The 27,477-nt window shown below is 53.5% G+C and overlaps 3 protein-coding genes across 5 annotated transcripts in view; all 3 read right to left on the bottom strand.

Annotated features, from left to right (window-relative positions):
- HOGA1 (4-hydroxy-2-oxoglutarate aldolase 1) overlaps nt 1-16,442 on the bottom strand; it is a 28,781-nt gene extending 12,339 nt beyond the window's left edge. For 2 of the 3 annotated variants that reach the window (XR_004302694.1, XM_032432446.1), the window contains exons 1-6: nt 15,909-16,442; nt 5,959-6,087; nt 5,640-5,767; nt 5,063-5,197; nt 4,718-4,814; nt 2,951-3,084 (exon numbers count right to left, since the gene is read on the bottom strand). Coding sequence is in view for 2 of the 3 variants with exons in the window: in XM_032432446.1 (XP_032288337.1) it covers nt 2,951-3,084; nt 4,718-4,814; nt 5,063-5,197; nt 5,640-5,767; nt 5,959-6,087; nt 15,909-16,119 (834 nt within the window). In the remaining variant the exon portion in view is untranslated. The remainder of the gene's footprint in view (nt 1-2,950; nt 3,085-4,717; nt 4,815-5,062; nt 5,198-5,639; nt 5,768-5,958; nt 6,088-15,908) is intronic. The other variant, XM_032432447.1, reaches the window with a different exon arrangement.
- CUNH10orf62 (chromosome unknown C10orf62 homolog) lies at nt 10,794-12,938 on the bottom strand. The gene has a single exon (XM_032432448.1). It carries the CDS (start codon nt 12,280-12,282, stop codon nt 11,587-11,589), a length of 696 nt encoding a protein of 231 aa, XP_032288339.1. The 5' UTR covers nt 12,283-12,938; the 3' UTR covers nt 10,794-11,586.
- A 189-nt stretch (nt 16,443-16,631) lies between the features above and the next one.
- ANKRD2 (ankyrin repeat domain 2) lies at nt 16,632-25,837 on the bottom strand. Its single transcript, XM_032432523.1, is given in 10 exon segments — nt 16,632-17,200; nt 17,981-18,079; nt 18,186-18,284; nt 19,115-19,213; nt 19,543-19,641; nt 21,117-21,224; nt 21,332-21,490; nt 22,481-22,582; nt 25,654-25,743; nt 25,745-25,837. Coding segments are annotated over 10 exon segments (1,089 nt in total). The 5' UTR covers nt 25,823-25,837; the 3' UTR covers nt 16,632-17,044.
- Nucleotides 25,838-27,477: the final 1,640 nt, after the last annotated feature.

The raw sequence follows: 27,477 nt of genomic DNA, 5'->3' as shown, positions 1-27,477 counted from the left end.
GAGTTACACATCATGACTAAGTGGGATTTATTCCAGGGATGCAAGTCTAGTTCAATATTAGAAAACTATCCATATAACTCAGCATATTAGCAGGCTAAAGAGGAAAAAAAAATCACACGATCATATCAATCAAGGCAGAAAAGCATTTGACAAAATACCTTCTGCAATCCCACACAGACTTGATTACTATAGGTATATAATAAATCTTAAAACCAGGTAGACTAATTCCTCCCACTTTGTTATTTTTTTCCAAAATTGTTTTAGCTAGTTTAATTCCTTTGCCTCTCCATATAAACTTTAGAATAATTTGGTGTGGTTTTGCAGATAGACACACAGATGATGGGAGCAACAGAGAATCCAGAAATAGACCCACACAAATATGCCCAACTGATTTTTGACAAAGGTGCAAAAGTAATTCAATGGAAGAAAGATCATCTTTTCACAAATGGTGGGGGAGCACGTGGATATCCAGAAGCGAAAAAAAATGAACCTCCACCTAAGTCTCACACTTCATACAAAAATGCACTCAAAATGGGCCGCTGACTTGTAAAACGTAAAACTAGGGGTGCCTGGGTGGCTCAGTCGTTAAGCGTCTGCCTTCGGCTCAGGTCATGATCCCAGGGTCCTGGGATCGAGCCCCGCATCGGGCTCCCTGCTTGGCGGAGAGCCTGCTTCTCCCTCTCCCACTCCCCCTGCTTATGTTTCCTCTCTCACTGTCTCTCTCTCTGTCCAAAAAAAATTTTTTTTAAATTAAAAAAATGTAAAACTATAAAACTTTTAGGAAAAAAAATAGGAGAAAATCCTCACAATCTAGTGCCAGGAAAAGCCTTCTTCCACTTGACATTAAAAGCATAAATATAAATGAAAATATTGATGAATTGGACGTCATCAAAATTAAAAACTTTTGTTCTGCAAAAGACCTGTTCAGAGAATGACAAGACAAGCTACAGATTGGGAGAAAATATTTGCAAACTACATATCTCACAAAGGACTGGTATCTAAAAGATATAAAGAATTTCCAAAACTCAATTGTAAAAAGAAAAAAATCCAGGGCCCCTGGGTGGCTCAGTTGGTTAAGCAACCTTTGGCTCAGGTCATGATCCTAGGGTCCTGGGATTGAGCCCCGCATCGGGCTCCCTGCTCAGCAGGGAATCTGCTTCTCCCTCTGCCTGCCGCCCCCCTGCTTGTGTGTTCTCTCTCTCTGACAAATAAATAAATAAAATCTTTTTAAAAATCCAATTATAAAATAGGCAAGAGACATACACAGACATTTCATTTAAGAAGATATACAGATGGCAAATAAACACATGAAAAGACGTCCAATAGCATTAGTCATCAGAGAAATGCAAGCTAAAACCACAATGAAATGTTTCTACACACCTATCAGAATGGCTAAAATAAAAAATAGTCACAATGCCTAAAGCTGGTGAGGAGGCAGAGAATGGGTCAGTCATACATTTACACTGATGGAAACGCAAAACGGCATAGCCACTCTGGAAAACAGTTGGGCAGTTTCTTAAAAAACTAAACATGCAATCATCATATGACCCACGAATTATGTATTTATCCCAGAAAAATGAAAACTTACAGTCACGAAAAACCTGTACATGAATGTTCAGAGCAGCTTTTCATAGCCCCGAACTGGAAATGACCCAGCTGTCCTCCCACCAGTGAATGGTTACACACAGTGTGGCACGGCCACACCGTGAAACACTATTCATCAATAAAAAGAAACGGGCTATTGCTGCATGCAACAGCTCGGATGAATGTGCACAGAATTCTGCAGAGTGAAAGCAAGCCAATTTCAAAGGTTAGAGACCCAACGATCCCATTCATATAGCAGTCTTGAACTGACATAAGTGTAAAAATGGTGAACGGATGTGCAGTTGCCGGAGTTAAGGAGGAGGTGGGGGCAGGAGGTGAGTAGGTGTAGTCATGAAAGCATAACATGAAGGATCCTTCTGGTGATAAAAATACTCTGTACCTGGACTGTATCAAAGTCCGAATCCTGGTTGTGATATCGTACTGTAATTTTGTAGGATACTCCCATTGGGGGAAACTGGGGAATGGGTACATGGACTCTCTCTGTATTCTTTCTTTTTTTTTTTTTTTAAGATTTTTATTTATTTATTTGAGAGAGAGAGAAAGAGAGAGCGAGAGGGCACACGCAGGGGGAGGGGCAGAAGCAGTCTCCCTGAGATCATGACCCAAGCCAAAGGCAGACACTTAACCGGCTGAGCCACCCAAGTGCCCCTGGATTATTTTTTACAACTTCATCTGAACCTACAGTTATCTCAAAATTAAAAGATTAATTTAAAATACACATACAAACGTGTCTCTAAGAACACACATTTTCCTTCCTGCCTCAGACCCCAATATGGCTCTGCACAGCGCTGCTGGGCTCTTGACAGGCATTCCATCTCGGCTCTTCTCCTTGACTTGCCCAATACAGAATTGGGGTACACCGTGTGACTGCAGAGAAGATTATTTAAAGACAAAACTCTCCTGGGAAGTCTGGGCTCTGAATACATCCAACCTTCTAACTCCTCCTTTACTCCCAATCATTCTGTTCTCCGGGATCTGACTCATAAAGCTGATGGAAAGGCCCATGATTCACTCTCTCCAGGCAGTGCATCTCTAGGTAAGGTCCCGGGATTACTTATGTCACCACAATCAGCCAGGTTGTTTGTCTCATGCTTATTCCTGGGTCTAGAGGATTAGAATTTTAACTGGCTCCCTAAGTGAATTCCAATACAACCAACAGGGCTCAACTTTGTCTGAAGTCGTGATTGGAGTTCCCACGCTGGGAGGTTCTCTAAAAGGATTTTCTGAAAGGGAATAGGCTACGTGGGGACCCCTGTGCCTGCCCTGGCTCCTGCCCCAATGAGGACACAGACACCCCCCCCAACACACACACACACACGCCTTGGGGTCACGGCTGGGAGCTCACCGCAGTGTTTGGCTCAATGAGACGGTGCTGCAGTTTCTGGGCATCTTCCCATTGCCCCGTGAGGCAGAGCCGCTCCAGCTGGCACACCTGAGCCCCCAGGACATTGGCCAGGGCACACACGCCCCCCACAGCTCCTGCCCCAGAGTAAGATGCAGAACATCAGCCTCTTCTCACAGGCAATTCCAAAGCCTGCGCCCCCACACCTCTTATTCTGGGGAGAGAGGATGTGGATTTCTGTGCCACTGGTTGGTCATATCCAAGGCATGCTCTGTGAGTCCAGAGTACAGATTTCCAGAGAGAAAAGCTGCCAGCATATTTGGAGTAGAATCACACAGGCTGAAGGTCAGGGAACAGAGCCTGAAGGCTAACTTAAGAACAGTTCTTCCCCTGCACCCCCCAACACACCTCCCAGAGTAAAGTCCCACCTGCCAGTTGACACCTCCACGATCCTCTAATAGCCCCCTGACTCATCAGTCCGGGAAGGGGGTGGAGTGGACGGGAAGACCTTGCTCTTCTGAAATCTTATCTCCCCGCCCCCCCGTGAATTTGGCCTGGGACGGCGCTGGGGGTGGGGGGGTGGGGTGGAAAGAGCCCTGGACACAGTCGGGAGACCAGGCATTTCCTCCCACTGGCAGCGTGAACTTGCCCAAGTCCTAGACCTCCCGGTCCTCTTTGTTCTCATCTGGGCAATGAAAACGGGCTGGCTGTGATCTTGGGGGGCCTTGCCACTCTGCCAGCCTGTGATGTGATTCTAAGGCTAGTTAGGGGTGACCCTAAGCACAGTGGCCTCAAGACTGGAGAGTGGGAAATTTGGAATGAGCTAATAAAGCTGCCATTTATGGATCCCCACTCTACGCCAGGCACTACGTGGACAACGTGGCCACATTCTCACACGTTCTCACAACACCCCCCTGCTTTACAGAGTAGAAGCTCAGGCCCAGCGAGGTTGAATACCCTGCCCGGCAGTAAGTACTACCCCCCCACCCCACCTCCAGAGCCTGTGCTCTTTCCATCTGCCCCTCCCTCGGGAACAAGGCTTCAATGGGTCCCCTCTTCTGCCCTTGCACTTTAGAGACTGTGACGTGGCAGAGGAGAGATGTGCAAGGACCCAGGCAGCAAGCCGAAGTCTGTGGAGACCAGAGGCCAGGAACCAGCATTGCCCCCTCAGCACTGGACAAGTAACACAGATCTGGCCTTGCTGTGGCTCCAGCCGAAGGGAGCAGATGCTTCCCCTCTTCCCCGCTCCTGGGCTCAAATCCAACCTGAACCCAAGGAGCCCAGCCCACAACAGACCGGCATGGTTGGTTTAACGGTGATGTTCCTAGGATCCTGGACTAGAACAGAATCAGGCAGCTGAAGATCCCTGGACCAACCCTATAGGTCTGACAGTTCCTCTGGCCTGGCACCAGGGGGAGGCGAAAACAGACTCCTGGACCAGAGGAAAAGCCCCAAGGCCTCTATCCTCAGAGAATGATTTACAGGGTGAGATTAGAGGGGCTAAATTTGTCAACTAAGCAGGGAGCTCAGGACTTAGAACAAATTTCGGGCATCCTTGCTACAGCCCAAGGATTATACACAACCACCCTCTTCTGCCCGGAAAGGTCACTCGGGAGCACCCAATTTTCAGACAAGCGAGCAGCGTTCTGGACTTCTGAGGTTTCCAAGCAGGCAGACTGGCAAAAGGACCCCACAGAAGGGGTCCCAGCCCTCGGCGGGGCGGGCCTGGCTGTACCACCCACGACAGTGTGAGTGCAGCAGGAGGCCTACCCACGGCGTAGCTGGCCAGCAGGAAGCCAGCCGATCCAGCCAACACCTGGAAATCCTGCCTCCGGGTCTTGTGAACCATCAGCCCCATCCTGGTCACCTGCAACAGCAAACCTGCGTGAGAACCCCGCCCAGAGCTTCGACACCAAGCGAGATGGGGGCTGGGCGGGGGATGAGCGCCCCGGCCCCAGAGAGCTAGCCCCAAAACTTGGACAAAGCCCCAGAGAGCCCACACGACGGCAAGAACCCCGAGAGCAGCCCAGGACTGAAGCGGGTCCCAGAGCTGCCCCGAAGTTGATGGCGCAGGAGACGAGGAAGGAGCCCCAGCCAGGAGCCGCTGCTACTCACATCACCGCCACTGTCCTTGATGCCCACGATGTTCGGGTGCTGGGAGAGCGTGACCACCGCATCCACGGGCAGGGCCAGGCCCGTGTTGGCTGGGACGCTGTAGAGCACCACAGGGACTGGGGAGAGGTCAGCGACCTGAGGGAGGCAGAGAAGGGAGGAGAGGTGGTGGGGCCCGAGGGGCGCGAGGCACCGCCCACCACCACCAGCTCCGGGCCTGGGGCCCTGGGGGCCACCTGGACACGCCCACCTCCTGCACTAGGAGTCACAGTGCTGTGTTCCCTGCCTTGTAAGCGATAATAATAATATTTCATGAGCGCTTTCTATGTGCCAGGCTCAGCTCTAAGTCCTCTGCATTTCAATGGAACTCGGTCCTCACGGGGACCCCGTGAGGAAGACCGGGCCATTCCTCCCATCTGAGAGGCGAGGAAACAGCCACACAGTGTGTCTGGCCAGCGGCCCAGCGGCAGCCCTCCCCGTCCCCACGGCTGCCAGTCACGGGAAGGAGGCTCCCCCTCGGCCCCCAGCCGCTCTCTCTCTCCCCAGGCAGCCTCCTCTCAGTCCCAGGCCCCACACCCACCTTGGTGTAGTGGTGAATGAGGGCAGCGCTGCTCATGCGGCCACGATAGTAGCAAGGGGTCACCACGATGGCGGCGTCTGCCCCAACCTGGGCCATGCTCACAGTCATCTCCACAGTGGCTTGCGTGGCTGTAGGAGGAAAGAGGGAGTCTTCCCTACGGGCCACGGCGGGTGAGAGCAGGAGGCCGAAGGGCTGGGCAAGCAAGGGGTTCAGAAGAGACAGAACCAGTAGACTGAACCAGCCCCAGGGCCAAGAAGCCTGGCTCCCCGCTCCCAGGCCCCCCCAAGCACCCCCAGAGCCCAGAGCACTGTGGCCTCACACTCGCAGCCGGAGCCGGCTAGCAGGAGTTTGTCCTTGGGCATGGCCTGGCGGACTCGGCTCACCACCTCCAGCCGCTCGCTGCTGGTCAGGAAGGGGAACTCGCCGTTGGAGCCCTGGACCACGAAGCCTGCAAGACAGGTCCCATCACGGCCAACGCCTTCCCATCCTCTACCAACAACCGGGACGTTGCCGTTACGCACACCCAGGTCCCTACCGCCCCAACGCCATAGTTTTTCACACATTTCCTTCCCGTCTTTGTCCCGATGCAGGCAGAATGTTTTACCCAGTTGCGACGGCAGTGTCCACACCATTTTTCTTTGTGTTAATGAAATATTTTAGCTATACCCAAAAGACTCGATAATAATAGAATCCACAGGTGTGTACCCAGCACCCACGGCAACCCTCCCCTGATCACCTTTTTCTTCCTCTTCTAGCTGTCCCGACTCGGGTGTCATTGTTCCCGTTCATGTCTTTATACCCTTAAGGCATACATATTGACCCATAAACAAGATATAAGACGTTTTTTGCCATTTTAAGCTTTATAGGAATGGAATCAAGCTCATACAAGCATCTGTGGTTTGCTATTTTTGCTCAAGATTATGTTGTGAGCTTTGTCCATAGCAGTACACAGTTCTGATTCATTTTAATTGCTCTATTATATTCCGTTGTGAGGTTAGACTACAATTTACTTTTCATTCTCCTTTTGGGGACATTTAGAATGTTTCCTTAGTTTTGCTATTACAAATAATGCTGAAACAAACACATCCTATAAGGTCTTCTATGCCCATGTCTGAGCTTCTCTACAGTCTACTTGGGTGTGTAATTGCTGAGCCACATCCATGTGCATCTTCACATGCCAAACGTCTGCCTCATTAGCCAGTTTGTACCACATGGAAGGGTCTGTTAGTGTTCATCCATGCTATCGCTGGGTATTGTCAGAGTTAATTTTTGCCAATTTTCTGGGTGAAAAGTGACATCCCATTATTTTATTTTGCATTTTCCTGTTTGACCGATCATTTGAGAGGTTTCTAACACCACCAGATAAGGTGTCAACCCTTTTATATCACAGAATTGATGCTGTTTGGCTGAATCTGAAGGGAATGTTAGAGTAAAACCATTTTCCTCTCTGCTTCTTTCATTTCACTTTCTCTTTCCTCTTCTTCCTCCTCTCTACTCCGTCCCATTCCAAAAACATTGTTCTGAAATAGTTGACAAATACAGCCTATGACACAACAAGATTATTAATAAATAGGAGACCTCTTGGGAGAAAGCAAAGAAGAGAAAGCTGGGGGGGCGGATACTGATGTACAAAATCCCTGCCACGCAGTTGTGAGAGATGGGCCATCACTTTGGTTTGGAGCTTCCTGACAGTCAAAGCTAAAAGGGAAATGTGATCAGCTGACAAGATACGCAGAACTCAAGATAAAAGCAAAGCAGCTGCCCCAGAGACACACAGAGTTTCCTGGCATTGGGACCAAGAGAGACTGTTCCAGTGAGTCATCCTTAGGGGACACAGTGTGATGGAGAGTCAACTTTTCAACACAAACCTTTTTCCATGCTGTTCACGACACCAGCAGATACCACGGAGTGGATTGCCAGAATGGCTCACTGGATACTTTCATACTCATACTTAGCAGTTTCCCCCCCCACTTTTTTGCCTTGGTAACATTGCAGGGAGCATCTTGAGGCAAATAGTTTTTGGCTTCTGTTGTGTTGCCTCCTCAGGATCCATTTCTCCACGTCAGGCCAGGAGCCTCCTTCTGTCTTGTTACAAAAGGTGCCGGTCCTTTGCCCGTGTGAGTGCCCCCATGTGTGAGTCGCCAACCCCGGAGAGGACTGGACCAGCATCCTCTGCTGAGAGGTCAAAGATTCTGAGATGGAACTTCTGCCACTGCCTCTATGGAAATGCCTCCAAAGACATCTCCCTCCCTCCGCAACCCTGGCTGCCACCACCACCCTGGAAGGGGCCCAGGCCCATTCCTGCACCAGCCACTTCTTCGGCCGTGTTCACTCATCCCCAAGACCCCCTTCATTCTGGGGGCCAGTTCCAGGGGCTCCTGCGCAGCAGGACAGCTGGGTCTTGCGCTCTCCGAGGGGAGGCAGGCCCCTGTGCTCAAGACTCCTGGTGGCCTCTCCCTTGTCTCAGAAAGGAGCATGTGACCCAGGCCGGAGGAAGGCAGGCCAGGCTGGGGAGGAGGGAATATCACAGAGTCGGGAAACAGTCGGACCCAGCTCCCCTTTTGAGCAAATTACATCATGTATCTGAGTCCCCATTTCCTTTTCTACAGGATGATAATAAAAACATTTCAATCCTACCTCATAAGGCTACTTGAAAGGCCCAAACAAGAAAATGTACAAGAAAGCACCTTGAAGTCTGTGAACTGATGCTGCAAAGAACCCCCCCTCTCTCCTGGGTGGGATGTCCAGTTTTAGGCCTGCTGTGCCTCCCCTGGTGTAGAGAGGGGACTAGAGCGGGGGGGGGGGGAGAGGGGGGCGCGCCAGGGCCCCGGACGGGTCAGGGAGTGAAGACAGCATGCGATGGAAGAGCAGGTGGGTGGAGTGGTCGGATGCGTAGGCTCTGAACTCAGAGGAGCCTGCGCGAAACTCAGCGCAGGCCCTTATCAGCTATGAGATCTTGGGCAAATGGTGTCACCAAGTCTCAGCTTCCTCACATGAAAAATGGGGATATTAGTGCCCTCCTTAAAGAGTTGTGAGGCTTAAATGAGATACTACTTATAAAGTGCTTAGATTAGAACCTAGCAGTGTTAGCTGTAATTATGACAGAGTCCGGAGAAAGTGCTCAAGCCTTAAATCAGGAGGGTGGCAGCTTTCCATCTGAGGCGGAGAGGGCTGGCCGCTGTGGGAGGGGAGCCTGCTCTCAGGAACTTCTCCTGCCCGATCCAGCTGCAAGACAACGCGGCTCATCACAGAAGCTACTCTCCCTCGGCCCCACGGTTATGCTGACTGCTCTGGGGAGCCAGAGTGGCCTGGGGGAGAGGAGTAGGTCTTCGGGGCTGGGCATGCACAAGGAACATGGTGACTGACTGTGGCCCAAAGGAATCACAGTCTCTCTTACTCTTATGCCCCTTGACCCATCATCCTTGCCACCTCCCCTCAGAAGTCTTCCCAGGATCCCTCCACCAGACATCTCTCCTCTGAACTTCCATCTCCTGTTCCTTGTCCTTCCCTGTGGCCTACCCAAAAATATACAGAGGTTCTCCAGAACCCTTCCATCTCCCCTACCTCCACGTGCAGGATTAGGCAAAATTTCTCAAACTGGTCTCTGCTGTAAAATGAGGAAGTTGGACTGGATGCTCTTCTACGTCCTTCTGGGCTCTAAACTTCAGAGTCATGTTTCTGGCTTTTCCTGCTACCTTTCGCACATCTCTAAATGTTCCCCTTCAGCCAAACTGTCAAGGTCCCCCAGACACAGTGTCACGACCCTGCCTCTATACCTTTGCGCATGCTGTTCCCTTCTGCCTGGACCACCTTCCTCCCTGAGCTGCAGCCCCGGAGAGCCTTTTCTCACTCCCCCTGGCTTCTGTCCCTCCTGGTATTTTGTCCCCCTTGCACAGCACATGGCCCTACTTTGCCAAGAATCATCAAGATCACGGACATCCCCTCATGTTGGCCTCCTCCATGACACCCAGTATGAAGTATTTTAAATTTAAAGTGTATATATGCACACACACACAGACACACACACACAGACACACACACATTAACATTTATACAAAGTCACTTATTAGTAATTTTAAAAAATATTCAAATACTGGGGCGCCTGCCTGGCTCAGTCAGCGGAGCATGCGACTCTTGATCTCGGGGTTGTGAGTTCAGTCCCCACGTTGGGTGTATAGATTACTTAAAATCTTTACAATAGATAGATAGATAGATGAATTCAAATACTTCCAATTATGCCCCATAAAATCAATCAACAACATTTAGGGTGTTTGTAGATTTATCCATCCTTTGGAAGGATTCTGGGCGCCTTCTTCTGGGAAGTTTGAGGCCCACAGGCTGGGAAACACTGGTAAGTTCATCACAGATGCCAATGGTACATTTCTATGTAAAGGAGCCACTGCGGGTTAGACAGTGTGGTGTAGCTGACTTCTCTCAACTTTCATGGGAGACAGAGCTGCCTCCCTTTAAGCCCCTTACTGGAGGTCCCCCCTTGCCCCAGAAACGGCTTCTTGGGACCCAGGAAGAGGAGGCAGGGGAAGTCTCGGGCTTGAGGGAGGGCACAGAGAGTCAGGACATGTGGTAAGAGGGCAGAGGTAAGCATGAGAGAGGGAGCCCCCTGGAGGGCCACTGCTAGGGGGCAGCACAAGGCAGGGACTTGGCGTCTGAGCTTTGGAGTCGGCCAGAGCGGGGCTCTAACTCCACCACTTACTGTCGATGCCCTGTCAGGCGAATTACAGCTCTGAGCCTCAGGTGTCTCATCTGCAGAACGGAGGGAACGCAATACTGTCTCCATGGGACTGTGCTGTAACACTTAACATAGAACATGGCACATACTAAAAACTGAAAAGAAAAAAAAAAAAGAGGGAGCTGCTGGTAGTACTAGTAATACTCCTAATCCATAGTACCAGCAGCAGCCCGCAGTACTAGTAATACTCCTAATCCGTAGTACCAGCAGCAGCCCGCAGTACTAGTAATACTCCTAATCCGTAGTACCAGCAGCAGCCCGCAGTACTAGTAATACTCCTAATCCATAGTACCAGCAGCAGCCCGCAGTACTAGTAATACTCCTAATCCGTAGTACCAGCAGCAGCCCATAGTCCAGCAGCAGCCCCAGCCATGGTAACACAAACAGGAAGAGAGAGTATACGGCACAACAGCTCTGAAGGTAGGCAGGGGAGGCATTAATGGGGATCCCAGCGGCCCCGGAAAGCAGGTGGGGCAGGGAGAGAGCACTGCAGTGCAGGAGGCCACATGACTCGAGCAGCAGGAGATAGGGTGAAGATGACACCAAGAGGACAGGAGACCCACACCCCACCTTGCTTACTAGCTTCTGAAAGCCTGTCTCTCCCCCCACCTCTCAACACCTGGCTGCTTCCTCCTTCCCTGGCCAACAGCGGGTTGGTGGGTGCTGAGCTCCCGGGAGACGTCCCATCCCCAGAACCTGAGACCCGGGGAAGCTGATTTATGGAGTCTTGAATCAGCCCAGCAAAAAGCCCAAGCCAAGGGCCACACGAAGAGGACTGGGGAGCAGGAACCCTCTCCCCGTATCCCCTCCCAGTCCTGAGGCTGGCCACAGAGCCCCCCAGACTCAGAATGAGGGTATACAAGGCTTTATTGGCTCAGTTCCAGGCATTTGGCGTCGGTCTGGGGCTCTCAGCTACTCCTGGGATCTGCCTCGCCTGTCTTCCCTCGGTGGGTCTTCAGGGGCCTGGGCGTGTCTCGGCTGCTTCCCTTCCTTCCACCTGCCCCTCCGTCGGGAGCCATTCTCCGTGACAGACCCTACTCACAGACTTGAAGGGGCCCAGGAGCCCCGTGGGGGGCTGAGGAAGAAGGGTTTTGGGCGGCAGCCTCTCATCCTGGGCCACACGGGTTGCCCCCCAGGAGAGAAAACAGGCCTGCACTCGTGTGCCAGCCCTGTCGGGGGAAGGGGCGTCTCCATCTGTGGTTAGGTGGTGGCTTCAAAGGGGTGGTAGGTGTGTTGGCTGCGGTTGGGCAGACTGTGGCTCTGGTGGCTTGGGTGGCTCGGATAACCCTGGTGGCCGTGGTGACCGTGGCCATGGAAGGTGTGCGTGTGGTTCACGCCAGCTACCGCGGTTTCTCGCTGAGTGAGGAAATTCCCCTTCAGCTTCAACTCCACCTCCTCGAGGGCCTTCAGCTCCTCCTGGTTGATGTCTTTGGACTCCAGGTGGCCTGAGTTCTGGTAAATCGTGGCACGCTGCAACATGGAATTAGCCAGCTGCTGTCCCAGGTTGTCAATCTCCTTGGTACAGGCAGCCACAGCGGCCCAGGTGGCCGCATCCATGGACGAGGATTTTCCAGACTCCCTCTGGGTCTCTCTGGTCAGCGAGGAGCCAGCCAACCTCTGCTTGCTGGTGAAGGACTGCCGGTGCAGAGCTGCGCCCGCCTCTCCTTGCCTGGTGGGGAAGGTCTCCGTGCGCACCGTGGTGCTGGCCGCCCCACTGCCGCTCTCGGGGGCAGGGGGGCTGCTGCTGCTGGCGGCCAGCTTCTCTTCGGAAAGGCGGCTAAAGTGAGATTTAATCCAGTTCTCATTCTTTGCTTGGTGACCTTCGGGTAGCCCCTGCTCCTCCCGGGCAGGAGCAGGGGATGTCTTCCTTCTCCTCCTCCTCTGAATCCACAGCATGAGGCCTCCACCGCCGAGTAAGAGGGCAGCCCCCAGCACCACCTTGCATGATGGTTGCTGGATGAGCTCCAAGAAGGCCTCCAGGACCCTAAGCCAGGCAGGCAGAGCTAAGAGCACACTGGGAGTGGGGGAGCCCGGATGGTATGGTTCATGCTTGAAAGGGCAGGTTCCCCGAGGCTGTCTGGCTGGCAGGCCCCTAGCTGGACCCTTCCTAGGATGCCCCTCCCACCTCAGCAATGAACCCCATTGTGAGGAAGGTGGCTAGGGGGGCGGGGTGGGGAGAGGCCACAGCATCCCTCACGTCCAACCTGGCAGGCCGTTTCCTGAGGCCCAAGTCCCGTCTCCCACCCTGACAGCTGTCCCCGAGGTCAGTGGAAAAGCAGCTTCCCCAATTCTGAGTCCCTTCTGCCTTCTGCTTGTGACCCATTCTGCAACTCAATCCTTCTTTTCCAATCTTTGGTTTCTCTCCCTCTCCATCCAGTGGCCCCCAGGGGGCAGGTGCGCCGACCACGGCTGAAGGGGTCCTTCCATTCCAGGCATCCATTCCAGGCTGCCTGACGTCGGTGTCTCCTTTCATTCAGGGCCCACCCCTGCTGCCAGCTTGGCACATTTGCAGCCCCAACCCCTTTACGGAGCAGGGTCCAGAAGGAAAGGGGCCCGGGAAGGAGCTCATTCTAGAATAACATGAGGTCACAACTGAGAGGAGACAACAGTGGGCTGAGAAGGCAGAGCAGATAGGATAGGGGTCTTCACCAGATGCCAGATCCCAGAGGCCATTCCAGGATGGGGGCTGCTACCTCGTGCCTCAGTGACACACCTGCAAGCCCAGAAATCTCCCCCCTCCCCCTGAGCCCTGGTTAAATGGACACAGTTTAGATGATGAGCAGGTGGGCCACCTGGCCAGGCTCTCTGTAGGTACAGACAGTGGAAAGCCTGGCCCACAATCCCAAATTATATCCAGAGCCTCTCAGGGTAGAAACAGGCCTGGGCCCCTCTAATTTTCTCCCAGAGGCATCTAACACATTTTTTAAAAACCACATTTCACTTTTTAAAAGTGAATGCCAAAGTAAATGCCAAAACAGGGTTGTAAAAATTGTGATTTTTTTTAAACAAAATATTTTTATTTAACAAAGTAATGGCTTTAATATACACAATAATATCTTTGTCTATGTACTAAGGGAATAAGATACAAGCTCAAAGTTTCATGGGGAACATCATCTCCCTAGTCCTGCTGAAGTAGCTCTGTGGTCGTCCACTAACCTCATTTGGGAAATAACAACTCAAAGTTCATCTTCGAGGTTGTTTGTAGGAGTGAGCTCAGGGCCAAATGGCCCCTCTGCAACAGTTTTACCCTCCGGTCTCTAGTTATAACTTTCATTTAAAAATGATACTCTTTATACAAATAATCAGTAAAAATTAACAATTCAAAAATAAGAAATAAAGAGAGCTACACAGTTTCAGGCAATACCTTCCAGAAGAATCTCTAACCGTTCACTGATTCATCAAAGGCAGGTTCCCACCTCCCCTTTGGAGGCCCTTTAACTTACTGCAGGAGGCCCTGGCACTGTGGTATGTGAGGGCTTCCTCCTCTGCCCCCGAGTGTTGTGCAGCAAAGCCAAAGCCGGGGGCCAGGACAGGGCCAGGAAAACATTGTCTGTAGAGCAAAAGTTGCTCACGGCTCCTTTCCCGGGCATTCTGGCTGTGTCCTGGGAGCAGTGACAGGACCCTATGGCTCTATTCTTTATGCCAGGCCCTCACACTTGAGCTCCTTGGGAGGAATGCGTTAACCCTGTGGCTCAGTTCCATTCTAAAATGAGGAAGTCAGATTAGAGAGGTTCAGGGATTTCTCCAAGGTTGCCATAACTGGCAGAACCAGGATTCTTACCCAGCCTTCTAACTCGGGATGCTGAGCTCTTTCTACTCAGCCCACTGCCTCCCTGGTGTGTGGGTAAGAGAGAGATGAGGCGGGAGCAGGACCCTGTGTGGGTTAGTGGGCACCCATGGCCCGTGGCCTGCCAAATCCACAGCAGCCTGTGATCCTGGGCACCCCCGTGTGCTCTGCAGGAGTGAATGAGCAGCTAGGAGGGAAGGAAAGGTCCAGAGAAGAGCCTGGGGGTGTCTGTGGATTCTCTGGGTGGCAGGCAGGCACTGGACGCAGAGTTCACCCTCCCCACCCCCTGCACCAGGGTGTCATTGAACCTGGAGGGTGAAGCCGAGTCTTCCTTCCTCTTAAGATTCAAGGAGCAAGGGGCGCCTGGCTGGCTCAGTCAGTGGAGCATGCGACTCTTGATCTTGCGGTCATGAGTTCAAACCCCATGCTGGGCATAGACATTACTTAAAAAAATTTTTTTTTAATAAATAAGAGATTCAAGGAGCTTCTCACTTTGCTTCAAGAGACGCAGGCCTCCGTGCAGACTCTCAGGCCCCAGCAAGCTGAGCCCGAAAAGAAATTTACTTAGAGTTTGTGTCACTGCTCACCATGGGCATCCACAGGGCATTCACTGAGCCCTAGGAAAGGGTCCCATCACCTCAACCCTGAGATGTGGATGGGGTTTGGTCAGGTCAGTAGTCACTGTCACAAAGCAGCTCTATGGACCTGTGGTCCTAGTGATTGTGACCACTGGATCCATAACTTCTAGGGTACATCACCCTTTTCTATTCACAGTGTGCTTTCATTTGCCCTCTCTTGGATTTCTCTCCCAGCCATCGTACGATGTGGGCATCATTACTCCCAGGTGTCAGATGGGGAGACTGAGGCTTAGAGAGATGATCTCACAGCTAGGTCAGTGGCAGAGTTGTGATCTGAATCCAGAGTCCATGTTCTCAACTGCTCCGCTGCCCCGCCTCGGTCAGAACCTCTCCACTCCCAGAGCTGGTGCCAACCAGACTTTATTTGTTGAAACAGTCTGGTTTAGCAGCTCAGCGGTTAGTGCTGTGGAGTGAAACCAAGCATAGCCCTGCAGTCAGACCTGGGTTCAAATCCCAGCTCAGCCATGTATTAGCAATGACCTTGGGCAAGCAACTGTGTCACTCTGAGCCCCAGCTCCCCGTCTGTGAAATGGGGCTAGTGAGATTACCGCCTCAGGGACTTGTCACGGGTGACAGACGAGGGTGGGCAGGATGGGAGGACCTGGCCACTTCTTCCCTTCATTTATTGTGCCTGTGGCTGTGTTGCATGTTGTCCGGTCCCTGACCTCAGCGAGGGGAGACCCACGTGTAAAGAGGAAATGAGTCAGAGGATCCAGGGAGGCTTGGCTCAGAAGAGAGTGTGCAAACAAGGCTTGTAGGGAGATGAGCCCACTGGCTGGGTTGCCACGTGATGCCCCCAGCTGCCTTCACAACCGCACAGTGTTTAGCTGACAAGGACTTTCATACCCATTACCTAGGGCCTAAGAAGCACTCTGGTAGTTTACAACTGGGGAAACCGAGGCAGGTGAGACTCAGTCAAGGTTGCACGCCAGCAAGGAGCTTCCTGCCTCCTGACCCCAGAGCAGTGCCCCCTGCTCCTCTCCCAGAATAAAACGACTCCTCCTGAGGTACCCAATGTCTCTGAGCAGCTCACTGGCTGAGGAGACTGGGGTCATTCACATCTCCCTCGACTCCCCCAGAGGACAGACCCCACTTACCTCGGAAGGGGAAGGTACCCAATTTGTGCAGGTTCTCCTCCAGTTTCCCATAGTCCACCTCTGCCGTGGCAGTGAAGGGGGTGGTCACAGGGGGGTAGATGCCTGCAATGTCCACCTTCCTCCCCTCCCCTGAGGCCCAGCCCCCCACATTCCTGGACAAGCCCCTGCTCAGCCCCTGCCTCACGGAGGACCAGACTCCACGGCCCAACATCTCTGCAAGAGGCCCGAGGCCCAGCTGGTCTCTGCCCCTGAGTGAGGCTGAGTCTGAACTCCTTCCTACCCTGTTAATGATCAGTGTGTCTAGTTAAAAATTTGCTGCCCCCTGACTATTGGTGCCGGGGCAGGCCTGGGCTGAGAGTCCCCAGGGTCAGAGGCTAAGCCTATAGGCCCCATGGCCTCGCTCCCCTCAGGGGGCAGCTGGACAAATGCCACAACCGAGTGTCCCTCGGGCCAGGCGCGGGGGGGAGGGGGGGCGGTTCCTGGAGTACCGACCTACAGGGCTTCTCCAGTGGGGCCCGGGCCCTCCTCCCACAATTCCCGGCCCCAAAGCCCGGAAGGCAGGCCGCGGTTGGCGGAGCCGATTGGCTGAGCCGGCCCCGCCCTGCGGGAGGGAGGCGTGGTTGCTGAGCCGCCGCCGGGAACCGCCGCCCTGCGCCCGCGCTCCGCTGCCCCTGATCCCGGGCCAGGCTCCCCCTGCGCGGGCGGGCCGGCGCGTGACGAGCCTGTGCTGGCCGCACACAGCCCTGTGGGACGGCGGTCACCAGGACGGGGGGAGGGGCAGGAGGGGTGCGCGGAGCAGCGGACCCACGCTGGGAATTTGGGAAGAGGGCTGGCAGGAAAGAAGCAAGAAGACACCTCGGTAGGAAAAGCCACAGGGCTGAGGCCAAAGGGCTCCAGGCTCCCCTCTTCCCTGAACCTACCCTGGCTCCGTTTTCCTTCACTCCTAAACATTTTAGACACAAATCGAAACAAACATCACCAATAGCAAAAACGACTTTTTTTATTGCAGTAGCTTGTGGGTGTCCCGGATCGTACGCAGAGGAATGGCAGGGTCCTCAGCTCTGGGGGCCGTTCTTAAGAGCCTCTGGCTGCATGCAGGGGACAGCCCGGGTGCCCAGCTGGCCTGGGGCAGGTGTTTAGTGGGCTGGCACAGGCTGGGGGGGCTCCTGCCCACTCTGGGCAGGACCCTCCAGCCCGTTCTGCTCTGACCCTGGCTCGGGCTCAGGGTGCTCCAGAGCCTGCCGGGTGTCAGCTTGCCACAGCTGCACCAGGTCCGTGGGGGTCTTTCCTGCCTGGGGGAAGCAAGCGGAGATCTGCTCACTGTTCAGAAGTTTGTACCAGGAGGTTCCCTCATCTAGACCAGGGGTTCCAACCAGGGGCAACTGGCGATGTCTAGAATGTTTGTGGTTGTCACAATCAGGTAAGTGGGAACTACTGGCATTTGGTGAATAGAGGCCAAGGATGCTGCTTTAACATCCAGTAATGCACAGGACAGTTCCCTCACACCAATTATCCAGCCCAAAATGTCAATAATGTCCTGGTTGAGAAACCCCCACCCACTGCCTCCCCATATCTTCCTGACTTTCCCATTATCCCCTTAGTCTTTCTCGAGTCAGGGGGGCCCTCCCATTCCCCCTCTTTCGTGATTGCTCCAGACCCCAGAGAAGACTAGGGGACGTAGGACCCTGAGAGAACTCCAGGCCCACACAGTGTGCTAGGGGCAGTCGTGCCAACCAAGCACTCAGGTTCCTTCCAGCTGTGTTCCTCCATGTCCCTCCCTGGGCCTAGACATTAGGACCCCCTTTGATCTATTTGGGAGCCTTTGGGAAGTCCTCTTACTGTCCTTTCTGGCCCTTCCTCTGCACTTGCACTCTGGACAGAGATAAGCATAGAGAGAGCTGGGAAGGTGCGTGGGCCCCAAATTCCCAGGGGTCCAGAAAGACCCTCCACTGTGAGTGTGCTCCGAGGGCAGGCTGAGTCTTGCTCAGTTCTGTATTTCCTCTGAGTGCCTAGCACAGAGCCTGGGTGAGTGGTGCCCACTAATTACTGAATCAGGGAAGCAATGAACTTACTAGGTTCTTGGTCATCATGTCAGCCCCATGCAGGAGCAGCAGTTTGATGATTTTGTAGCGGTTGAGCCTCACAGCATCGTGCAGGGCACTGTCCCCTTCCTAGAGCCAATGTGACACTCAGTATGGCCCACGGGGGGCATATGGGAGCCCTCAGGCTTCCTGCACCCCCAGGATTGGCTGAGCAGAAGGGAAGCTGGACACTCACTCTGTCTTTGGCATTGATGTCCAGGCCCAGGGATAGAAAGTGCTGCACGATCTCCACGTGCCCTGTCCGGACTGCCACATGCAGGGGGGTACTCAGCAGCTGTGTGGGAAGGAAGCAGGAACTGCTGGCTGAAGGGGTCTGGACTGTGGTGCCCCTGGGAGGGAGGCTGTCCTAACTCCAGCCTAATCCCTTCCCCAAGTCCTAGTGCCAAGGCCTGAGCCCTGCAACGACTGGGAATGCTACGATTTCCACCATCCTATCCAATCGTCTACCTCGGAAGCATTAGGTGCCTCATCCTCTGGGAGGCCTTCTATGGTTTCCCTCTCACCCAGCTGTTCACTCCTCTGCCCTTCTTTTAATAATTATAATAGATGCCATTTACTGAGAGGTAACTATGTGACAGGCATGGCAAAAGCTTATAAAACATCAGCCTTATGCTGAATAAATAATTTACATACATTGCCCCATCTAATTATACAAGAATTCTGTAAGACATGTGACAGATAAGCCACAGAGGCTCAGAGGCTGTCACTAGTTCAAGGTTACACACAAAGGAATGAATGAATAGAAAAATGGTGGACGAATAAACAAGCAAACAGATGAATAAATGAATGGATGGATGGATGGACAGATAGATAAAGGATGAAGAAGGATGGCACGAATGAACAAATCCCGCATCGTTTGGGTGATCCCAAAGCCCCCTAAATAGTGGATTTCTTCTCTTCCCCTCTCCTCTGTCCTTCCTGCTCCCATCCCCAGATGGTGGTCCCCAAGGACCTACAGGTGATGGCCAAGACCCCTCCCTGGGCTCTGCAGCCCCTCTAGAAACCAGACCAGCTCACCATCCTCCTGCTTCCTGGGCTTTTCTGTTCTCTGCCCCTCGCCCTCCCTCCCCAGCCACCTAATACCTATGAGCGTTATTGCCTCACCTTGTCCCTAATGTTGGTGTCTGCTCCTCGGCTTTGCAGGAGCTTTACCACCTCCAAGCAGCCCCCGCGGCAGGCCCAATGCATGGCTGTGCAGTCCAGCTGGAAGGGAAAGATGGGGCTGGAAGGGAGAAAATGCCCTGGGGGAAAGGACCCCGGCCAAGAGGGCAAGAGGAATCGAAGGAAAGGGGGCAGGGAAGGGGCAGGGGCATGCCTGTGCCTGGGCAATGGACCGAGCAGAGCAGGAGAACCCTCGGGTCCAAGCCAGGTTTACAGAGGATGGCTCCAGGCCATACAACCTACTGGAGGTGGGGCCTGGCCCCAGAAGAAGCCTGTTTGTCTCCCAGGTCGGCACAGGTTTGCAGGGAGAAGGGGTCTACTGGTGCTGGGCCCACCTCCTACCTCCCACCCAATAGGTATCTCTTGCTCACCCGATCCTGGAAGTCCACAGTGGCCCCACGGTCCAGAAGCTTCTCCAGGATCTCCATGTGACCTTCCAGGGAAGCTCGATGAAGTGCTGTCCGGTGGAACTGTCCCCAGAGAGACTGTCAGGGCCTGATCTCTGGCCTCAGGCTGAGATCAGGCCTTACCCCATTTCGATTCTGAGCCCTGTGCTGGTACCCCATAGCTTCCATGTTCTGGCAGCTCCTTCATGTTCTATCCAGACCAGCCTTGGAGCCCTCTTATGCCCTGGGAACTCTGACCTTCTCACTGTCCCCCACCCCCAAGCACATCAGGCTAGGCCTTGACACGGGCTGTTCCCTCTGCCGGCAATGCCCATTTTTGCCCTTACTTTCTGTGAGTGCTTGATGAATTCTTGCTACTCCTTCAAGAGGCAGGGCAGCTCAAGTGCCATTATCTTGAAACCTCTAGGCCAGAGCTGCCCCCAGGGGACCCAGAGAAACAGTGAGAGGGGATTGGAAGGCAGGCCAAGTCTTACTAGACTCTGTTTCCCCTGAGTGCCTAGCCCAGGGCCAGAAGGGGCAGGTGCGCACCCATGACTGATTCAAGGAAGAAATGAACTTTAGCATTTTGCTTTGGTCTCTTGAAACACTCGGGCCGTGAGGCATATCTTCCCACAGTCAAGATCTGGCTGTGTGCCAGTCTCCCTCTACTCTCAACTCTGGTTTTTCCTTTTTTGCACTCCCAGCACCTGGCACAGTGCTCAGAGGTGGGAGGTGTTTGGATAGACCGAGAGGATTGAGACTCCCGAGTCTCATGGAGTGGAAGGGCCATGTAGTCTAAGCCCACAATGATGCAGGCTGCAGAGGGTGACCATTAAGTTGCTTAATCCCGGGAGATGAGTGTGAAAGAGCGCTCTGCCAATGTGAAAGGCAGTTTCAGGGAAAACAGGAAAGTATGAAGGGTGATGGAAACGTTTTGAAAATCGTGGTGATGGTTGCACAGCATGGTAAATATAATGAATGCCACTGAACTGTACACTTAGAATGACTAAAGTGGCATATTTCATGTTATATGTATTTGGCCACAATACAATAATAAGTTTTAAAAGGAAACGTATTATACAATGCGACACAAAAATAATATCATATCCTAGCATGTGCTTTATAGTTTTTTCCTTCAGTCAGTAAATACTAATCGAGGCATTAATATTCCATTTGATCCCCATGACATGCTCTGAGGGAAGCAGGCCATTTTACAGAGGAGGAAACTGAGACACAGAGCTAGCTGCAGGTCACATGGTTAGGGAGTGATAGAGATGGGATTTGAGCCCCAAATTCTTGGTTTGGGCTCTTTTTTTACTTAATTCCATTCCTCTTTCTTCCCTAAAAGACCACATGACATTTGTTACTCTGGAGGTAGTTCAAGTTGAAAAGGGCCTAAGGATTTAGGTAAATTCCTGCATGGGCAAGGTGGCATCCCATATCTAAGGGCCCCCTCCCAAAGGACACCCAATGCCTGTTCTCAAACAGGCCTACAAGTGGGCGGAGTGGGGGTGGCAACTCTGAAAGGGAGGCAGGCCCAGGTGCAAGTAGAACATCACCTTATCACAGGTGTCCGGGGAACCCCCATCGGCCAGGAACTTCTCAATGACCTTCATTTTCCCCTCCACGGCTGCTTTCAGGAATGTCTCCTCTTCCACAGGGCCAGCCTGGAAGGCATGAAACCAGTAATGGAAGGCTGCCCTGCAGTGATCAGAGGCCCTCCTGGGCTCCCCATGCCCCCTGCCGACACAGGTGTCCTCCCCAAGACCCTTACGATCTCCTCGGGCTCTGGAGGTGGCTCCTGGGAGGCCATCAGTGCTTCCCGCTTCTTCTGCTTGCGTTTTTTCCGCAGTTCGATGAGGTTCTGGATCCCACCCACGTCGATGATCTCCCGCCGAAGATCTAGGGATGTCTTGCGCACACGCTCTTGGCCCTGCATGGAGGTGGCTCATCAAACCCCATGCTGGGGCCTTGGGGTCCCTGAGCTAAGCTGGGGGAGGAGGATAGAGAGAGCTTCTCAGGAGAGAGAGAATCCAGGTCTAGCTCTCCTGCCCAGGACTAGGAGAAGCAGATGAGACCGGGACACAGATGGGGATCAGGGGACAAGGGGAGACTTGAGGGGACTGCGTAGAAGCTGCCAGCTTTGAGCCTTCATGTAGTTGAAGGGTAGGAGGAGGGAATCTCAGAGGTAACCCTCAGCCCAGGCCTTCAGAATGGAATCTGAATCCTCAGCTTTCCATGCAGTTTCATTTGTGTGTGTGTGAGATCACAAAAGTAATATAGAAACAGGGGTGCCTGGGTGGCTCAGTTAAACTTGTGCCTTCAGCTCAGGTCATGATCCCGGGGTCCTGGGATGGAACCCCGCACTGGGCTCCCTGCTCAGCGGGGAGCCTGCTTCTCTCGCTCCCTCTGTCCCTTCCCCCGCTTGTGCTCTCTTCCTCAAATAAATAAATTTTTTAAAAATTAAAAAAAAAGTAATACAGAAACATAAAAGGTATGAAGAGGAAGCCCTTCTCTCCCAGAGTTAACTTCTATTATGGCTTGGTTGATGCCCTTCAGACAAGCATCCTATGGGATCATCTTCCACGATAGTGCTCTGGAAGCTCTGGTTTCCTCGTACCAGCACCGAGGTCTCTCCAATCAGCACACACAACCTCCCTGAGCCCCTTAACATGGGCATGGTGCCCTGCTGTATTGCTACCCAGTCACCTGGGGCTTCCAAAATGAGTCCATCCCCTGGGATCTTGTACACACGCAGATTCTGACTCGGCAGGTCTGGGGTGGGGCCGAGATTTGGCATTGCTAGCATGATCCCGGGTGGGGGGTGCTGAGATAATGGTTTGCATACCTCACTAGGGGGAGCAAAGCCATAACTGCCTGTCCTGTCCCCTGAGCGTGGAGGTTGGGTTCCCCTCACACTTACCTTAACCTTCTGTAAGGCCGGACTCTGAGCCCTGTGGTGCTTCTCATCCTCCAACACCAGCATGTCCATGGGCAGCTTCTGCTGGGCAGTTCCTTGGAGTTTCTGGTGAGCCAAGGAGAGGATGTGCTCCAGGAACTGCCCACAGCACCCAGGGAGGCAGGTAGCCTCTCCCCCAACCCACTCCAAGGAAAGCCCAAAGACCTCCTACTGTGTGACCTCAGAGCCCTTCTGAGCCCCACTCCTGACTGGTCCTGGAGCGCCCCTGGCCAGAGCCAAGGTCCCCATAGTTCCCCAACTCAACCCTACCCCAAGCTCAGCTCAAACACCTGTCCACTGACGGTCGTGTGTCCTCAGCAAGACAAGTTCAAGGGCTACTGGAATGAGTTTTCATGAAATTAAATATATTCACCTTTCAAAGCACTGAGATGATGATGATGATGGTGGTGATTTCTTTGTTGCCATTAAAAATTCGCATTGATGAACTGATTGTGGTAAGAGTTGACAGTTATTTTTTAAATAGATTCATGTGTCAATACAAAAATTCGGCAACTCTCAGATACCAACTTTTTTTCTCAGATTTTACTGCTCCATGAAATCCTGGGACTGGAAACTTGTTGTCAGGGAACCCGAGGGACGGGAGCCACAGCTGCGTAGCCTTCAGTTTGAAGGGACTCCTAGCATTCCCCTCATTTTCATTGTAATTAGATGGGTGAAACTCCTTCCAAGTCTCCTCTCCATTTGTAGTTTTGACTTGCCTGGACCACTTCCTCATGGGCTCCTCCTCTGTTTTAAAGGAAGCCACCTTTTGCGAAATGCGGGCACCCCATCTCTGTGGGGAGTCCAGATGGCGGCTGGGGAGGAATGGTCACCCTTACAGAGCTCTCAGCTGCCTTGTGCCTTTCCCACTGAGCTCTGGTGGTATACTCCTCCAGGGCTGATTTCCCAGGCTGCTCCCTTCCGTGCTGCGCTTACATGGTTTGAGGTGTCCCCAGTGTGGCCTCACCTGAAACACTGCATCTTCTTCCCGGAACAAGGGATGACCTTGGGCTGCAGCTACTACCGCATGTGGGACCCTGGCGGGGTTCCTCATGGAGCATCCAGAGGGTGGGCTTGGGTCATAATCATTTTGGTAACCCTAGCAGCTATGACAGGGTCTAGCATATAGCAGGTGCTCAGTGAATGTTGGAGAATAAATGAATGAATGAGTGAATGGATCATGACAGGGGGCGCTCAGCATCTCTGCCCACCCCTAAGTCCTCAGTGATGACCTGACCTTGTATGCGCCCACGACAGATCCCCAGCCCAGGGGCTTCTGGACTCTCCTTCGCCTCCCACACCAAGAAGGGGGAGCAGGCTGGACAGAGGCTCCCCTCTGAGAACCTTGATGGGCTGGGACCTGCTGGGAACACCTAGAGACTCTTGGGCTCACTAGACTCTCTAGTCCTTTGCTGCAGATTTGTCTTTGGGGGCTGACATACAATAAGAACTCAATGTTTATTGAACCGGGCGCTATTGGGTGAAACACAACGAAACAAACTCCCACCTTACTTTGTAGATCGTTGTGCAGATTAAATGAAAGGATGCCTGTACAGAGCTTAGCATGGTGCCGGGCACGTAGGAGGTATTTGGTGGGAAGGCTGGCTCTGTGGGCACCCAGTGTCCCAACAGCCCTGCTGCTATATTTGTTGGGTGAATGAATGGATGAGGACTGCTCCGTGTTCCTTGCTGAAGGTCTCTGTGTCCAGCGGCAGGACTCCAGAAATGGCACTGCAGCATGACTCACCTACCTGGCCCCAGGGGAGAAGTGGCATTCCTAGAGATCCAGGGGTGCCCCAGCCCGGCCTCAGCGGGTTCAGCCCAAGCTCCTCACCCACAAACCTGCCCCCCCTCCCCCTCCCCTGGTCCTCATCTCTTCTTCCACCAGAGTCCTGGTCCTTCCCTCTTCCTCACTCCCATTCAGTCACTCTTTTTTCGAACGGAGCCTACCTCCAAACTGATTTATCTCCTCCCTCCCATTCCTGTTAGGGCCAGTCTTTCCCCTCCAACGTGTCCTTCTCAGGCTGTCCAAGCTGCCTTCCTAAAATAGGTCAGATGCCACCACTCACCCTCACTCAGCAACACTTAGTGTCTCCCCACTGCCCAAAGAATAAATATCTTTCCCATGGCCCTCGCTGGTTTGTGCCCAGCCTTAGCCCCTACCTACTATCAGACTTTCTCACAACAGTCCCACCATCACTCACCCAAACTTTAGTGCCTATCTTTTCTTTAGCCTGGAATTCCCTCCCTTCCTGATCTCCACTCACCAGCCTTGAAGGCCCCACTCAAATGCTGTCCCGTTCCCAAGAGTCCTTGAGCACCCACAGTCAGAGCGACTCACCTACCCTTTGTGCCCCTTCCCTGCTGACTTAACAGCTCTATTTCACCATTGCTTCACTCTGCCTGTTTCTCTGTGGACTTGCCGCTGACGGATGCTGGCTAGAATGACTGTAGGGCTGGTAAGGAGGCAGGGGCTGGCCCTACTGACCCTCTTATTCCTCACAGCACCTGGCACTTGGCAGAGCAGACTCTAAGTCAAATACCAGTTTAAACAGAATGAAGAGTAGACAAGCCTGCACCTCCCCCTTCCCCGACTTCTTTATCCCAGAGAAAATGCAATTGCCCAGAGCTGCATGCTCCAAAGGCCTCCCCAAGTGCGGCTGGTAGTCCTGGGAAAACCCATGCTTCCTTTCCCAGGACCCCTTCTTCGCTCTGCTCCCAGTCTTTATTCTTCTTCAGGGACCAAATGCTGGAGTTTCTCCCGTCTCAGCAACCCCCCCCCAGCAGCTGGGAGATCTCAGGGCCCCACACTCCCACCTTCTCTGGCAGCACCCCGGCTGTCCTACTCTGTGCAGCCTGGCCCGCTTCTTCGAGGCCCAGGTGGGTGGAGGATCTCAGGAGCCCAGCTCGGCTCACCCACCCCACTGTCTCTCAGTTCTTGGGGTTGAAGCCTCAGTCTCCTACTTCCAGCAGCTCCCTCCACCAGGAGCACCCTGGAGCTAGAATGGAGCCATTGGGCCCCTGGGGACCCCTGCCCTCCTTCCCACTACAGATGTGTCAGCCAGGCTCTTACCTCCTTTGATAGTAGAGCTGGACCTCCTTAGAATCCCCTGGGGTCCCCACACCCGTGCCCATACCTCATTCTCTTCCTCCTGCGCCAGGCGCTCCTCAATAAGCGCCGTGGCCCTCTGCACCGCCTCAGAGCCCTCCATGGTGCTGTCTATAACCAGCCTGTGCAGGCCACAGGGCCTCGGGGGCTTTATAAGCCAGGCCACCCACCCCCACCCCGCTGGGCGCCTTTGCCATGAGCTCACCGGCCCAATTCTCCACCTGCCTCCCCGACCTGTCACCTTCACCCCAGCCAGCCCCAGGGAGCTGGGGGAAGCAGGCACAGTTTGCCCCCCCCCCCCCCCCCCGGCTTATTGGAACTGAAGAGCCCAGTGCCCCAAAAGCAGGGCTGCAGGAAGGAGCCCGCCTAGCCTCTGTCCTGAGTGCTTGGGTCCAGCTGGGCCTTAGCCCCGGCAGCTGGGCTGCACAAAGGACCCACTGGCTGCCTCTAACCCTGATGACAGTGCCACCTGCTGGACGCCTGGAAACTGCCCAACCAGTGCCAGTGAGGGGAACTGAAAGCCAACGGTGGGGACCCAATACAGGTCTGTGTCCCCAGCTGTCCTGTGAACAGGCTCTGCTCGCTCTGCGGTAGGGCAGACTCTGCTATGTCTGGGCTGGAGTGTCAAGGTGCTGGGCAGGAGTCAGGGCAGGGGCCTCCCTCTTTGCCCACAGCTCATGCGGGCCTTTGCCTCTCCAGGGTCCCACAGCGCCCCCTAGTGAGGTATCACTGTATGTGGCTGCATGTCCATTAGCCTCTGACAAACAACCTTGACCATCTGCCTGTCTCACAAGGCCTCTGCAAAACTTAAAAGGTCTTGCTTCAAGAATGGTGTCAGGAAGCCACCTTAAAAGAGCCAGAGTGCAGTGCCGAGTCTGGGTGACGACCAGCTCCTTCTGATCCTTTCCTCCTGGTTTCCTTGTCAGGCCACCCCAACCGGGGTCTGGCCATGCTTGCTGAGAAGGAAAATCCTCTCAGTGGAGAAAAAGCAGCCCTGAACTTGCTCAGCTCCACACCTAAAACTGTGGGAGTGAGCCCCGGGCCGCCATGACCCAGGTTTAACCTGCCAGTGAGCACAGACGCCACAGCTCTGGAGTTCCGGAATGCTCACGTGGCTCACGCTGAGCTAAACCACCTCATCAGAGGTCCCCCTAGGACGATACGCACACTTCCCCGAAGGAAGGCCGGGCACTGGCTCCTTTTTCTCTCTGGTTCCCTTGCTGGTAAGCTGACACATGCTCAAAATCTAAATCTGTCCAAGATTTTGCTTTCACATCCCCCAGGGTGCAGTGCAGCGTCTCCAGGATTTGGGCGCATACCTCAGCCCTGAGGGCCCGGCTCGGGGGCTGCAGCAGGCGACCAGCACCCTCCCGCTACAGGAGCAGACCAGCAGATACTAATGCCACCTTCCTGAGACGCGGCCTCTGCTTTTAAAGCACGTTCACATCTGCTATATCCCATTTAATCTTCCCAGCAACTGAGGGAAGAGGCAGGGCAAGAGGCATCTCCTCCACATTAAGAATAAGCAAAGTGAGGGGCGCCTGGGTGGCTCAGTCGTTAAGCGTCTACCTTCGGCTCAGGTCATGATCCCAGGGTCCTGGGATCCAGCCCCGCAGGGGGCTCCCTGCTCTGCGGGAAGCCTGCTTCTCCCTCTCCCACTCCCCCTGCTTGTGTTTCCTCTCTCGCTGTGTCTCTCTGTCAAATAAATAAATAAAATCTTAAAAAAAAAAAAGAATAAGCCAAGTGGGCTCAGAGGTTAAGGGTTTGTCCTGAGGACCCAAGAGAACACAGGGCCTGGAACACTAGGAATTCGAAGCTCCCAACTGTCCACTGCCACACCAGAACTGGCTCC

This window comes from Phoca vitulina, unplaced genomic scaffold, assembly GCF_004348235.1.
Source record: "Phoca vitulina isolate PV1807 unplaced genomic scaffold, GSC_HSeal_1.0 scaffold48, whole genome shotgun sequence".
Lineage (NCBI taxonomy): Eukaryota > Metazoa > Chordata > Mammalia > Carnivora > Phocidae > Phoca > Phoca vitulina.
The sequence above is the reverse complement of the archived record's forward strand: the minus strand, read 5'-3'. Positions and strand labels throughout refer to the sequence as shown.

Bases quoted from the DNA above. Each gene is read 5' to 3' on its own strand.
- CUNH10orf62 (XM_032432448.1), bottom strand. From the start codon at position 12,282: ATGCTGTGGATTCAGAGGAGGAGGAGAAGGAAGACATCCCCTGCTCCT.